Genomic DNA, 13,756 nt, shown 5'->3' with positions numbered 1-13,756 from the left:
CACCACTACTAATCAATACATCGAAATACACATTGTAAATATCTGTGTAGAGCCATATAGTATGCACTTACACAGGTGCATCCATCCAGAGCCCCTTCCCAGCAGCAGGCACCCTGTAGGGTGCTCCAAGGCTTTTCCCAGCCTCCCACTCCTTTCTGGCATTCCCTGTCACAGCTCAGGAAGGGGTTTTGGCTCCTTCTGGAGCTCATTTTCCTGGCAGCCTAATGGAGCCTTAAATACCCTTCTGGGGCTTCAGGCTTCTCCACTGATAGTTGTCTCTGATGGGATTTTTCTGCAATGATAGGAAAATTGCTGGGCTTTGGGGTTTTTTTGTTTGCTTTTTTATTTTATTTTATTTTATTTTATTTTATTTTATTTTATTTTATTTTATTTTATTTTATTTTATTTTATTTTATTTTATTTTATTTTATTTTATTTTATTTTATTTTATTCATTCCCCCTTGTGTGCTGGAAACCAGGAACAGGCTGCTTGGTACAACCTGTCCTGCCTTGGGAAGTGCTTGTTTTCTTCCCCTTGCTTCCATGTTTAGCTCCAGTCCCGCCTCTAGCGAGGGCCATATCAAATCCTAGAATTATTTAAGTTGGAAAAGTCCTTTAAGGCATTGAGTCCAAGCATTCCCCCAGCACTGCCAAAGCCACCGCGGACCCCTGTCCCCAAGTGCCACATCCTGACAGTTTTTAAACCCCTCCAGGGATGGGAACTCCACCTGGGGCGGAGAAATTTTCTCCAATATCCAACTTAAACCTCTCCTGGTGCAGCTTGTGGCTGTTTCCCCTTGTCCTGTCCCTGTTCCCTGGAGCAGAGCCCGATTCCCCTGGCTGTCCCCTCCTTGTGCAGAGCCACAAGGGCCCCTGAGCCTCCTTTGCTCCAGGTGAGCCCTGCCCAGCTCCTCAGGGATTCTGCAGCCCCTGCCCAGCTCCTCAGGGATTCTGCAGCCCCTGCCCAGCTCCTCAGGGATTCTGCAGCCCCTGCCCAGCTCCCTCAGGGATTCTGCAGCCCCTGCCCAGCTCCTCAGGGATTCTGCAGCCCCTGCCCAGCTCCCTCAGGGATTCTGCAGCCCCTGCCCAGCTCCTCAGGGATTCTGCAGCCCCTGCCCAGCTCCTCAGGGATTCTGCAGCCCCTGCCCAGCTCCCTCAGCCTCTCCTGGGGCTCCAGACCCTTCCCCATCTCCGTTCCCTTCCCTGGACACACTCCAGCCCCTCATACATCCTTCCAAGGTTTGTTGGCCTTGTTTTCCCTACAAGATTTCATCCCTTTTTGAACCAAATCTGTTTGTGGTGAGTGGATTTAATCCCTTTTGAACCAAACCTGTTTATGGTAAGTGGATTTAATCCCTTTTGAACTAAACCCGAATCCTGACGTGTGTTTAACAAATCCACACACTTCTTTTCCAAACCTTCCCACCCCTTATCTCATGCACCAGAGCATGGTGAGTGGATTTCACCCCTTTTTGAACCAAACCTGTTTATGGTGAGTGGATTTCATCCCTTCTGAACCAAACCTGTTTGTGGTGAGTGGATTCCATCCCTTTTTGAACCAAACCTGTTTATGGTGAGTGGATTTCATCCCTTCTGAACCAAACCTGTTTATGGTGAGTGGATTTCATTCCTTTTGTACCAAACCTGTTTATGGTGAGTGAATTTTGCCCCTCTATGAACCAAACCTTATTGTGGTGAGTGGACTTCATCCCTTCTGAACCAAACCCCCATCCTGACTTGTGTTTAACAAATCCACACAACATTTCTCTTCCAAACCTTCCCACCCTTTATCTCGTGCTCCAGAGGTTCCGGCAGCCTCAGTGCCCACCCTGGCCAAGCAGGGCTGAGCATGGGCCAGGTTTGGGGTGCATGGGTTAAAAACCAGAGGAAGGCACCCCTGGGCTGGCTGCTGGCAGCCCTGGCACTGCTGCCTGCCCAGGCATCTCCCTGCTTCCACAACAACTGAAAAATGCAGGAGGCAGTAAAAAAAAAATAAAATAAAAAATGAGCTGTTTGCAAGAGCGAAACAATTTGTCGGGAAATGAGCTTGAGCAAAGTTGTGCCTGGATTTCATGAGCTGGAAAAAAAAAAAAAAAACAACAAAAACAAAACAACAAAACACCCTGAGTGTGATTTATGTCCAGGAAAGGAGCGGGATGCGGGGATTCTGGTGAAGCAGTGACAGCGTGGGACAGGGCAGGGCTGGAGGGTGACAGGGACATGAAAGAGCCCCCAAAGGAGCTGAGCAGCCTCTCTTTATCATCCCTTTATCATCTCTTTGCCATCTCTTTATCCATTAGCACCAGGTCCAGCCCTTGGGGAGCTCCAGGCTGGCTCGGAGGGTCCCCAGGGCAATGACTGAGCACTGCAGGAGCCTGGGGGAGGATGCGATCAGGGATCAGGGAGAGCTCCACAACAGTCCCCTGAGCTTTTTCGGCTCCTATTTAGCAACATTTGCATCCAACCCGCGCGTTGTCGGGATTTCTCATTCTAATTCTTATTCAATTTATATTTTCATTTTATTTTGATCGTTCCCAGACTCGGTAAGGAGGGGATCTAAGCTTCCACATAACTCCTGAAGCCTCAAACTGTACGTGTTTTAGGAAAAAAAAAAATCACCGAAAGAATAATAAAGTACTGGAATGCTGTTCCTAGGGAGGTGATGGAATCACCATCTCTGGATGTGTTTAAAAACAGACTGGGCATGGCACTGGGTGCTGTAGTCTGGGCGAGGTGTGAGGGCACAGGTTGGACTCAATGATCTCACAGGTCTCTTCTAAGCTCATTATTCTGTGATGCTGTGATTCTGGGATTCAGTGAATTTGTGATTCTGGATTCAGTGAATTCCGTGATTCTGGGATTTTGTGATTCTGTGATTCTGGGATTCCATGATTCTGTGATTCTGGGATTCCATGATTCTGTGATTTCTGTGATTCTGTGATTCTGGGATTTTGTGATTCTGGAATTCCGTGATTCTGTGATTTCTGTGATTCTGGGATTTTGTGATTCTGTGATTCTGAGTTGAGGCTCTGAAAAACGGGCTGCCCAAGGGACCAGCTTGGGGTGCAGAGCGTCCCTGGGCTCCTGGCTCTTCCTGGCTGGGGACGTGCTGCCATCTCTGGCGAGGACGGGGGACACGGCAGCCCCAGGAACAGCTGGGAGGGAGGATCGATCCTCCTGGAGCCCAACCCTCGCTTGGCTCGCCCCGAGGCAGCAGCAGCGCCGGGCTGGAGACTCCGAGTCTGTTCCCACAGCAGGAAGGGCAGGATCCCGATTAAAAGCGCTGCTCCAGCCAGGGGGAGCGTGTCAAGGTCACTGGGAAATGTGCGGGGCCAGCCAGGGAGCGGGGATGTGCAGGGATGTGCAGGGATGTGCAGGGATGCTGCATGCAGGGATGGGGAGGTCACTCGTGGCTCCATGGTTTATTTCTGAGATGATAAAATCATGGATGGGTCAGTGATGAGGAGCTCGCATCATCTCAGGGCTCAGGGGGAGTCTATTTTTGCACCTTAATAGAGAACAATGATTTGGTTTGTGTTGGTTTAATGACTGATTTCCATGGATGGTGGTTACCCTGGGATGCAAACACACACGTCATGGGGCAGGGAATTTCCTGGGACTGGGACTTTTCCTGGGCCAGGGCCTCTCCAGGGGTGAATCCTCACAGGCACCAGGGGCAGATGATGCCCTGCACCCCCAGAATGCCCCCAGCTTGGAAATCTCATCCCACCTCAGTGACCATTCCATGATCCCACACCAAACCCTCCCAGCCTGGCCGTGCCTGCTCCGTCTGTCCCGAGTGGAGCACAGACATTTGGGGGAAGGAGATCCCAGTTTAGAGGGACACAACAAAGTTTTCCAGGGCTGTTATCTCACCTGGCTGCAGTGGAACAGGTCCCAGGAAAGCCACGGAGCAGGCTGGGAGCTGTTGACTCTGCAGCCCCACGTGAGCCATCTCCAAGTCAATACCATGCCAGTAACATGAAACCAATCCATGAACCAACCCTCGTTTCCTTCTTTCTCCTCGGAAAAAACCCAAGGAGAGGCACCCAGCTGGCAGCTCACAGGGGCCCCCAAAACATCCCCAAATGCAGCTCTGCCCTTTTCTCCAGCTGGGAGCAACAGCCAGAGCCAAGCCCAGCAGGTCACCTCCAAAAACTCCAAGATATTTTTCCTTCAAAAGCAGAATCTGTTTGGCACCAAGAGCAAACATCACGTGAGAGCAGGCAGGAACACGGCTACACCTTGCAAGGCTTAGCTAAACAGAGGAGAGAAATACCCTCTGTCTCCTCCAAGGGCACTCAACGCTTGGTCATCGTGATTTTTTTGGCCTAAATGGTCACTTAAGGCAAAAATTAGATCCACTATTTAATTCAACCTGTGGTCGAGAGGAAATGGATCTCCCATTAAAAGGATTGCCCTCTTGCACGCCAGGCTCTGTGTTCTCTCAATTACTGCTCTCATTAAGGCTCAGGACAGTCATAAATACTGAATTTAAATAATTAGAGCACAACAGGTACGGCTGAGGAGCACAAATGCAGCATCAGTGCTCGGAGTTTTCCAGAGGAGAGCGAGATAAGGGCGGACAAACCACAGCCCTGCCTTGGGAATAGGGAAGACCCTGGGCAGGGGTGGAGGGAGGGATTCCAGGTGTGCCAGGGAGGGATTCCACCTGCATCCAGCTCCTCCTCACACCAGGAATTGCTGCTGGAATTTCAGAGTGCCTCCTGCTCCTCACCCAGTCTGGGGACACCCCAAACCCATTCCTTGGCACGGAATGGGATCATGCACAGGCCAAAGGTGATGAAAACACTGAACCACTTTTATTCCACAGGGACACACCCTCACTCCTCCTGAACCACACTCCAAAGCCCCTCTGCCTTCCCGGAGCCGGGCTCTCCCCAACCCCTCCGCAAATCGCTGCCGCTCGGAACATCCCCACATCCCAGGAGATCCCGGATCCTCTCTGGGGCAAACCCCAACCTGGGCAGGGCACAGGAACCCTTCACGGCGAGCTGGACGCCGTTCCCCGCGCTGCCAGCGCTCTGTGACGCTTCGGGACGCTCCAGGGCAGGGCCGGGGGCCGAAGGCTCGCTCCTCATCCTCGCGCGTGGTGGCGGTGCCGGCTCAGGGGATGCCGGGCGGCGGCGGGGCCGTCCCGCGGGGACAGAAGCGGCCGTCAGCGGAGCCCCGGGGGGACAGCGAGGCTCGGCGCGGGCCCAGGCGGCGGCAGACGCGGCGCACGAAGGAGCGGAACACGGAGGTGCGGAAAATGATGAACACCCAGGGGTCCACGATGGAGTTGACGGAGAGGAAGCGCAGCGCGCTCAGGTCGGCGTTCTCGTTGAAGTCGGCGGCGAAGGCGCCCATGTAGGCACGGATCTGGGGGGAAAAATAAATAAATGTCCGCGAAATGGGAGAAGTTAGGGAAGGAAATTAAAGGAGGTTGCGCTGCGGTGGGGGTAAAAATATTGCCAGGGCGGCAAAAGGAGTTTTAAGCCCATGGGTGGCATCAGGGGACAAAGGGGCACAGAGGGGTCCCTCCTGCCGGGGGGATCCCACCCCTGGGGAAGAAGTGAGAGGATTTTGGGGTGGTCACGGGGAGCAGGATCTGCCCAGCAGCTTTGGGACATGGAGGTTACTGAGGGGGTCACTGCGGGCTGTGGATGCAGCTGGGAGTGGGGCTGGATCAGGGATGGTCGTGGCTCAGGGATGGCACATCCTATCAGGACAAGGATGTTGGAGGTGGAAATGTGGTCCCGGTGACCAGGAATTCTTCATGGATGAAGGAATCATCCAACAACATCAATAACAGAGCAAAGTGCTGCTCTGTCCCCAAGGCTGGGGCACCCCACTTGTGCTGGTCCCCTTGCCATGAAATGGGATTCGGCATCCATTGGATAACTCAGCAGGGATTCAGCCTGGGTTGGTGACAAAACCAGTTTGAGCCCAGCTGTGCCAGGGCTGTGGGTGGCTGCCACCTCATGGGGTGGCTCCAGAGGTGGCAGGAAGAGGATGTGGAAATTGTCACCCATTCACAGCTCCCACCCTGATTTTGGGGTGGCTCCGCCTGTGGCTCCAGCTCCACCTGCAGAGGGTGATGGAAAGGTGGAAGTGCAGGATCTGAGCCATGGAAAGGTGGAAATGCAGGATCCCACCCATGGAAAGGTGGAACTGCAGGATCTGAGCCATGGAAAGGTGGAAGTGCAGGATCACACCCATGGAAAGGTGGAAGTGCAGGATCTGAGCCATGGAAAGGTGAACTGCAGGATCACACCCATGGAAAGGTGGAAGTGCAGGGACCCACCCATGGAAAGGTGGAACTGCAGGATCCCACCCATGGAAAGGTGGAAGTGCAGGGACCCACCCATGGAAAGGTGGAAGTGCAGGATCTGACCCATGGAAAGGTGGAAATGCAGGATCTGAGCCATGGAAAGGTGGAAATGCAGGGACCCACCCATGGAAAGGTGGAACTGCAGGATCCCACCCATGGAAAGGTGGAAGTGCAGGGACCCACCCATGGAAAGGTGGAAGTGCAGGATCTGAGCCATGGAAAGGTGGAAGTGCAGGATCCCACCCATGGAAAGGTGGAAGTGCAGGATCTGATCCATGGAAAGGTGGAAATGCAGGATCCCACTCAGGAGTGGGGGACAAAGGGGGCACAGAGGGTCCCTCCTGCCGGGGGGCTCCCACCCCTGGGGAAGAAGAGAGAGAATTTTGGGGTGGTCACAGGGAGCTGGATCTGCCCAGCAGCTTTGGGACACGGGGGTGGAGATGGGGGGTTACTGAGGGGGTGATAAGGGTGGGAATGGGGGGCAATTGAGGGTCTGATAGGCGTGGGAATGGACAGTTTTGAAGGGTTGATAAGGGTGGAGATGGGAGATTTTGAAGGGTTGATAAGGGTGGAGATGGGGGATTTTGAAGGGTTGATAAGGGTGGAGATGGAGATTTGGAAGGGTCTGATAAGGGTGGGAATTGGGGGGGTTATTGAGGGGTCTGATAAGGGTGGGAATGGGGGGTTATTGAGGGGTCTGATAAGGGTGGGAATGGGGGGTTATTAAGGGGTCTGATAAGAGTGGGAATGGGGGGTTATTAAGGGGTCTGATAAGGGTGGGAATGGGGGGTTATTGAGGGGTCTGATAAGGGTGGGAATGGGGGGTTTTGAAAGGTCTGATGAGATGGGAATGGGGATTATTGAGGGGTCTCATGGAGTGGGAATGGAGGGTTTTGAGGGGTCTGATAAGGGTGGGAATAGGGGTTATTAAGGGGTCAATGGGGGTTTGAAGGGTTGATAAGGGTGGGAACAGGGGGTTATTAAGGGGTCTGATGCAATGAACTGACACCCCCTCCCAAACCTTAAACCCCTCAGGGGCACCCTCAGAGGAACAGAGGGATGGTGATGGGATAGGGGTGGGTGTAATTCCAATGGAGCTAAAGCAGCAAACTGGGATGGGGAGGGGACACTCAGATAGGACTGGAATAATTCACTGACCCCCTCCAACTGCTCTGGGACAGAGAGGTGATGATGGGGGGCTGTTTTAGGGGGTTAAACCAATGAGCTGAGCCCTGGGGATGTGGTGCTGGGGTTGGGTATTCCAGGGAGGGGCAATGGAATGACCCTGCCTGGGACAGAGTGGGATGGGGGGCAAATATTCCCAGGAAATTTGAGCAATAAATCAACCCCCAGGACAGGGTGGTGGGGTTGTTGGGGTTATTCCAGGAGGATTAAGCAATGAATTAACTCCCCCATCCCAGGATGGGTGTTGGACATTATTCCATGGGGGTTAAAGCAATACTCAGATCTCTAGGGTAGGGAGACACTCAGAGGGGGGACAAGGTAATTATCTGACATAATCTTTAATTAAAATTGATTGTTTTATTTGTTTGTTTGTTATTATTAAATAAATTTAATTTATTTAATTAATTTCAACAAATTGAGGACTGGGGATGTGGTGCTTGTGTCGAGGTGGGGAACCTCCCAGAATGGGAGAGTGGAGCCAGGGGCTGGTGGGGGGGATATTCCAGGGTGTCTGACCCCCATGGACAGGGTGGGGGCTATTCCAAAGGGGCCAAATCATCAATCCAACCTCCCCGTGAGAGCATGGTGCTAAGGGATATTTTTCCTAATGGATTAATGCACCGAGCAATAGGGCGTGGAGTGATTCCAGAGTGCTGACCCCCATGGACAGGGTGGGGAACTATTCCAAAGGGGCCAAATCATCAATCCAACCTCCTTGTCAGGACATGGTGCTAAGAAAGGGTATTTTTCCAAATGGATTAATGCAATGACCAACCCCTGAGGTGATGAGAATTTGAGGGGAGCCAAAGCAACAACCCAGGCTCCCAAAGCAGGGGCTGGTGGAGGGATATTCCAGGATGCCTAACCCCCATGGACAGAGTGGGGGCTATTCCAAAGGGGCCAAATCATCATCCAACCTCCCTGTCAGGAGATGGTGCTAAGAAAGGGTATTTTTCCAAATGGATTAATGCACCAACCACCCGCGGGGGCATGGGGTGATTCCAGCGTGCCTGACCCCTATGGACAGGGTGGGGAACTACTCCAAGGGAGCGAAATCATCAATCCAACCACGCTGCCACGGCACGGTGCTGCGCACAGGATCTTTCCCAAAGGATTCCACGCACCGACCGACCCGAAGCATCTCCCCCAGCCCTCCCTCGCAGGGGCAGCGCGATTCTGCCGGGATTACTCACGATGAGCGGCAGCGAGCAGACGGTGAAGAGCACGGTCATGAGCGCCAGCAGGACGAGGTGATCGAGCTCCTCCATGTGCGGGGCGGCGGGGCCCGGGCCCGTCCCGCGGCGGGGCTGCCTGCGGGCCATGCCGTACAGCTGCCGCATGCTGCTCACGTTGCACGCCACGATGGCCAGCACCAGCAAGCCCATCAGGCTGGCGTAGAGCACGGGGAAGCCCAGGCGGCCCGGGCCGCCGCCGGCCATGCGGATGAAGCACCAGGTGCCCGGGCAGTACTGCATGGGCTCGCCGAAGCCCAGCAGCGGCAGCGCGCAGAACAGCGCGCACAGCCCCGCGGCCGCCGGGCCCAGCGCCGCGCCCAGGCGCCGCGTCAGGTGCCGCCGGTAGAAATAGGGGTGGCCCAGCGACAGCCAGCACTCCAGAGCCATGGCCAGCAGCAGCAGCGTGGGGGCCAGCCCGAAGAAAGCCATGAGGAAGGCGAAGAGCTGGCACAGCACCCCCGGCTGCTCCTCGCCGCGCACGGGCGGCCCCAGCTGGCTGAGGCTGCGGTTGTAGGCGTAGGCCGCCAGCACCATGGGGCTGATCAGGCACTTGCCCAGCAGGTCGGTGACCGCCAGCGCTGTCACCAGCACGTAGAAGGCCGAGACCCGCGGCGGGCGGCCCCCGGGCGAGGAGCGGGAGCGGCGGCGGTGCTGGCCCAGCAGCAGCAGCGCCAGCACGTTCCCCAGAAGGCCGGCGGAGAACAGCACCGAGCTGGGCACGGCCGACTGGCCGCTCTCGATGTGGCGGCTGCTGCGGCAGCGGTAACCCTCGGCCTCCATGGGATTGCCCCGCTCCGGGATGCGCTGCCAGGGATGCCCCGCTCCGCCGGGAATGTCCCCACGCACGGGATGGGACTGAACCCCGCAGCGGGATGGGATGCGATGGATGCGATGCGATGGATGGACGGAGCGCACCGCACCGCACCGCGCCGCGGCTGCCCGTGGTGACTGTCCCCCCGCTCGGCGAGAGCAAGGCGGGAGGAGGAGGAGGAGGTGCGGTGCAAGCGGGCACGGCCCCTGGGACAGCCCCTTGTCCGCCCGGCCCGCCCCGGCCGTCGGAGCTGGGCTGCGGGGCGGGGGGGCCGCGCTGCTCCCCCGGCTGGAGGGAGGGAAGGGCCGGGGTGAGTGCCGGGGTGAGGGTCCCAGAGGGGCTCTGGGATCAAACACTGCAGGGGAGGGAGGGGAAGGATCGGGGTGAGGGTTCCAGAGGGGCTCTGGGAGCGGACACTGCACGGAGGGAGCTGGAGCTGAGCCCCTCGGGCTGGGGGTGCCGGGAAAGGGAACAGGGCTGAGCCCGGGTGGTGACGGGTGCGGGTCCGAGCACGGTGGGGGCGTGACGGGAGAGGGGGACAGACAGAGCTCCTGGAGGGGTGACAGGGCCCAGGGCTGGGGCTGAGCCCAGGGAAAGCGCTGGGGCTGATTCCCTGCGGGTGACAGGGCCCAGGACTGGGCTGAGCCCTCACACAGACAGGGAAAGGTGCTGGGGCTGATTCCCTGCGGGTGACAGGGCCCAGGGCTGGGGCTGAGCCCAGGGAAAGGCGCTGGGGCTGATTCCCTGCGGGTGACAGGGCCCAGGACTGGGGCTGAGCCCTCACACAGACAGGGAAAGGCGCTGGGGCTGATTCCCTGCGGGTATCACAGGCCAGAAGCCAAAGCAGTGCAAAGTGTCCCTGCCCGCCGCAGCACGAACGGGGTGATCCTTCAGATCCCTTCCAACCCAAACAATTCTGGGATTCCGGGCTATGAGCAGGTGGCACATCTGCCTGCAGCCCATCCCGCAGGTGTTTCTGACCCCCCAGCCCTGGCAGTGCCCCTCTGTGCCAGCAGCAAAGCCCGGGAAAAGCCCCCGGAGCTCCTGCCAGGAAAAGCAGCTCCGACCGCAGCCCCGCGGCTGCAAACACACACACAGCGCCTTGCAGGATGCATGTGATGATGAATAAGCACGAAACCGTGCCTGTCTGCTCTCAGAGCACTCCTTGCTACCCTGGGTGAGTGTACTCGAAGGGCAGGGGAGTATCAAGATGACAGCAGGGACGGGAAAGGGGGTTTGAGGGGCCAGACATCAGCACGGCAGGTTTTAGTGGTAGTTCTTGTGATTCCTCTAGCAGTGAGGGCAGAGACTGTTTGTGGCAGCGCAAGGGAAAGTCCCGGGTCCGGAAGAAATCAAGATAAACTCGTTGCAGCTCAGCTCTCACCCACGGGCGGTCGGTGTTGAAGTGCTGCCCTCATTAGGGCTGAGCGCGAACCCAGAGGCCGCTTCCTGCCTGGGGCCCCCGGGGAGAGGAAATTCAGGCTGCCCTGGGAAGCAATCCGAGTGAAATCCTCCAAAATAGCTCCTGGAAAACACCCAGCGCCTTCCCGAGCTGACCCTGCGCTCTGGTCCCTGCGGGAATTCCCAGCGGCAGGGAATGGGGAAGGGAGATGTGATGGGATCCCTCAGCTTTTCCCCAGGGCGAAGGTGGGAAGGAGGGCCCAGCATCTCTGCAGAGCTGATTTAGGGGGAGCACAATGCCTGTCCTGATCCCTGGAGCAGCTGCTGTGATGCTGCAAATGCCAGGGAGGACACACTGGCACAGGGTGCCCGCAGGAGCTGTGCCTGGATCCCTGGCAGTGCCCAAGACCAGGCTGGACAGGGCTTGGAGCACCCTGGGATGGTGGAAATTGTCCCTGGCATGGCAGGGGGTGGCACTGGATGTCTTTTAAAGATCCCTTCCTACCCAAACCATTTTGGGTTCTGCGATCACCCTAGGGATGGGATCAGCTGAGCTGTGACCCCACACACTCCACATCTGCTCTGAAGGGGAAGAGATGCAGTTCTGGGCTGCTCCCCAGCATGGGAAAGTCCCTGCACAGCCACCACAAGGCCAAGGTCAGCGGCAATTCCACACTTGGCAAGAGGAGGAGGAAGAACTGAGACCAAACCCAGCCCCTGCTGGAGGTGGGTGCTGCCCCGGGTTGCACCAGCTGGAAACCCCGAAGGATCAGGAGGTGCTGCTGCTCCTTTCCCCCTGCACTTCTCCGTGGGGACAGCCTGGATGGAGAAGGGAATTTTTGGGACCATCAGTGTGGCTCTGATGCCCTGGGAGCAGGCACAGGAGGTACCACCCAATGCCCAATGCAGGTGAGGCTGGGGGTGATTCCACCTGGTCTGGATTCCTTCCCCTGATGCTGAGGATGGCCAAGCACACCAAGTGCCTGCTGGAACCCTGGGTGATGAGAAATTTAGATTTTCCCTGTTAAAAGGCACAAACCCTCAAGAGAACACTGCATTGACCTGAGGTTGTGAGCAGCTTCCAGAATGGAATGATAGAACTGAGTTTATGGGTGGGGAGTTTGAATAGAAATGTGTAATGCCACAGGGTGAAAAACTTAAGAGTTTAAGGGTTTAGAATGTAATAATATATATAGAGCAAGATGGAAGTTTTAGGGAGGCTGATCCTTCTCGCTCTCTTGAGGGTCTGTGCCTTTAAACACAGAAAATCTAAATTCTCAGCATGCAGGTTCCAACAAGTGCCCATCCTTCCCTGTGGGCAGGGATGGATCCTGGAGCCAGGCTCAGGCTGGGAGAGGTGTCCAGCCAGGAATGTAAGCACAGACTCATCTCCCTCCTCCATCTCGGGCGTGGGCAGCCAGGTCCCATCAAATCCCCATTTAGCTCTTCCCCGGGGTCATTTGCATAAATTGCGGCTATTAGGAGAGGGGAAAATTATTTGGAGAAAGTCTCATCGCCACGGATGACGAATCTGCCCCGTGCGTTCGTCACTCTTCCGACGTGACCCTCTTCTGGCTGGTCACATTCCTGGAGGAGAGGAGGAGGGAAAAAAAACCGGAATAAAAACAACCCAAAACGGAAGAAAAAGCAGCCACAAACCCCAGAGACAAATGAGGAGCTGGAAAAACTTGAAGCATCCGCAAGGAATTTTAGTTGTTTCGTTTTTTGGTTTTTTCCCAAAACTTTTGTTGACTCCTTCCAGCTTCTCCTGCCGGATTTTGGTGAGGAGCTCCTGCCTTGCTGCTGTGCTGAGTTTTTCCAATCCTGGCTTTTCCTTCCAGCTTTTCCCTGCCAGATTTTGGTGAGGAGCTCCTGCCCTGCTTCTGTACCAAGATTTTTCCAAGCCTGGCTTTTCCTTCCAACTTCTCCTTGCCAGATTCTGGTGAGGATCTCCTGCCCTGCTTCTGTACAGAGGTTTTCCAAGCCTGGCTTTTCCTTCCAGCTTTTCCCTGCCAGATTTTGGTGAGGAGCTCCTGCCTTGCTGCTGTGCTGAGTTTTTCCAAGCCTGGCTTCTCCTTCCAGCTTCTCCTTGCCAGATTCTGGTGAGGAGCCCCTGCCTTGCTTCTGTACCATATTTTCCCAAGCCTGGCTTTTCCCAAAGTGTCTCTGCTGCCCGCCTGCTCTTTGTCAGGGGCACTGGATTCTGTCCCCTCAGCTCAGCTCTCCCTTTGGAAGTGTTTATCCTGGTGTCTGGAAACCTCATTTAGATCCCTAGGAGGGTTTTGGAGAGCCAGAACTGAGGCTTTGGCAGCTCCTGCTGGACATTCCCAGCCTGGGAAAAGCCTTTTCCTTGCCTGGAGCCTGTCCCTGGTGCTTCCAGCCCCATCCCAGCTTCGTTCCCCTTCCCAGGGACCCTCCCTGGGCTCCTTCCCCAGCTCTGCTTCCCCAGACTGACCAGGATTTCAGATTTTCACTCTTTACAGGCGGCAGGATTTGGGGATTTGGGGGTTCAGGAGTTTGGGATTTGGGGATTTGGGGTTTGCGGGTTTGGGAGTTTGGGAGTTCGGGGATTTGGGGGTTTGAGGATTTGGGGATTTGGAGGTTTGGGGATTTGGGGGTTTGGGAGTTTGGGGGTTTGCGGGTTTGGGAGTTTGGGGTTCAGGAGTTTGGGGATTTGGGGTTTGAGGATTTGGGGATTTGGGGGTTTGGGGATTTAGGGGTTTGGGGATTTGGGAGTTTGGGGGTTTGGGGGTTCAGGAGTTTGGGATTTGAGGGTTTGAGGATTTGGGG

At 55.8% G+C, this 13,756-nt stretch overlaps 1 protein-coding gene across 1 annotated transcript; it reads right to left on the bottom strand.

Moving 5' to 3' along the window:
* Window positions 1–5,127: 5,127 nt before the first annotated feature.
* On the bottom strand, window positions 5,128–9,697 carry PTGDR (prostaglandin D2 receptor). Its single transcript, XM_063159351.1, has 2 exons — window positions 8,713–9,697; window positions 5,128–5,382 (listed from the first exon to the last, which is right to left on the bottom strand). Exons 1-2 carry the CDS (start codon window positions 9,532–9,534, stop codon window positions 5,128–5,130), a joined length of 1,077 nt encoding a protein of 358 aa, XP_063015421.1. The 5' UTR covers window positions 9,535–9,697.
* Window positions 9,698–13,756: the final 4,059 nt, after the last annotated feature.

The sequence above is a fragment of the Melospiza melodia genome, chromosome 6, assembly GCF_035770615.1.
Source record: "Melospiza melodia melodia isolate bMelMel2 chromosome 6, bMelMel2.pri, whole genome shotgun sequence".
Lineage (NCBI taxonomy): Eukaryota > Metazoa > Chordata > Aves > Passeriformes > Passerellidae > Melospiza > Melospiza melodia.
Note: the sequence above shows the minus strand (reverse complement) of the source record. Positions and strands in the feature narration are given on the sequence as shown.

Excerpts from the sequence above, each read along its gene's own strand:
- PTGDR (XM_063159351.1), bottom strand. The coding sequence starts at position 9,534 with ATGGAGGCCGAGGGTTACCGCTGCCGCAGCAGCCGCCACATCGAGAGC. Across the intron at positions 5,383-8,712 it reads TCTGCTCGCTGCCGCTCATC|ATCCGTGCCTACATGGGCGC; the intron begins GTGAGTAATCCC and ends TTTTCCCCCCAG.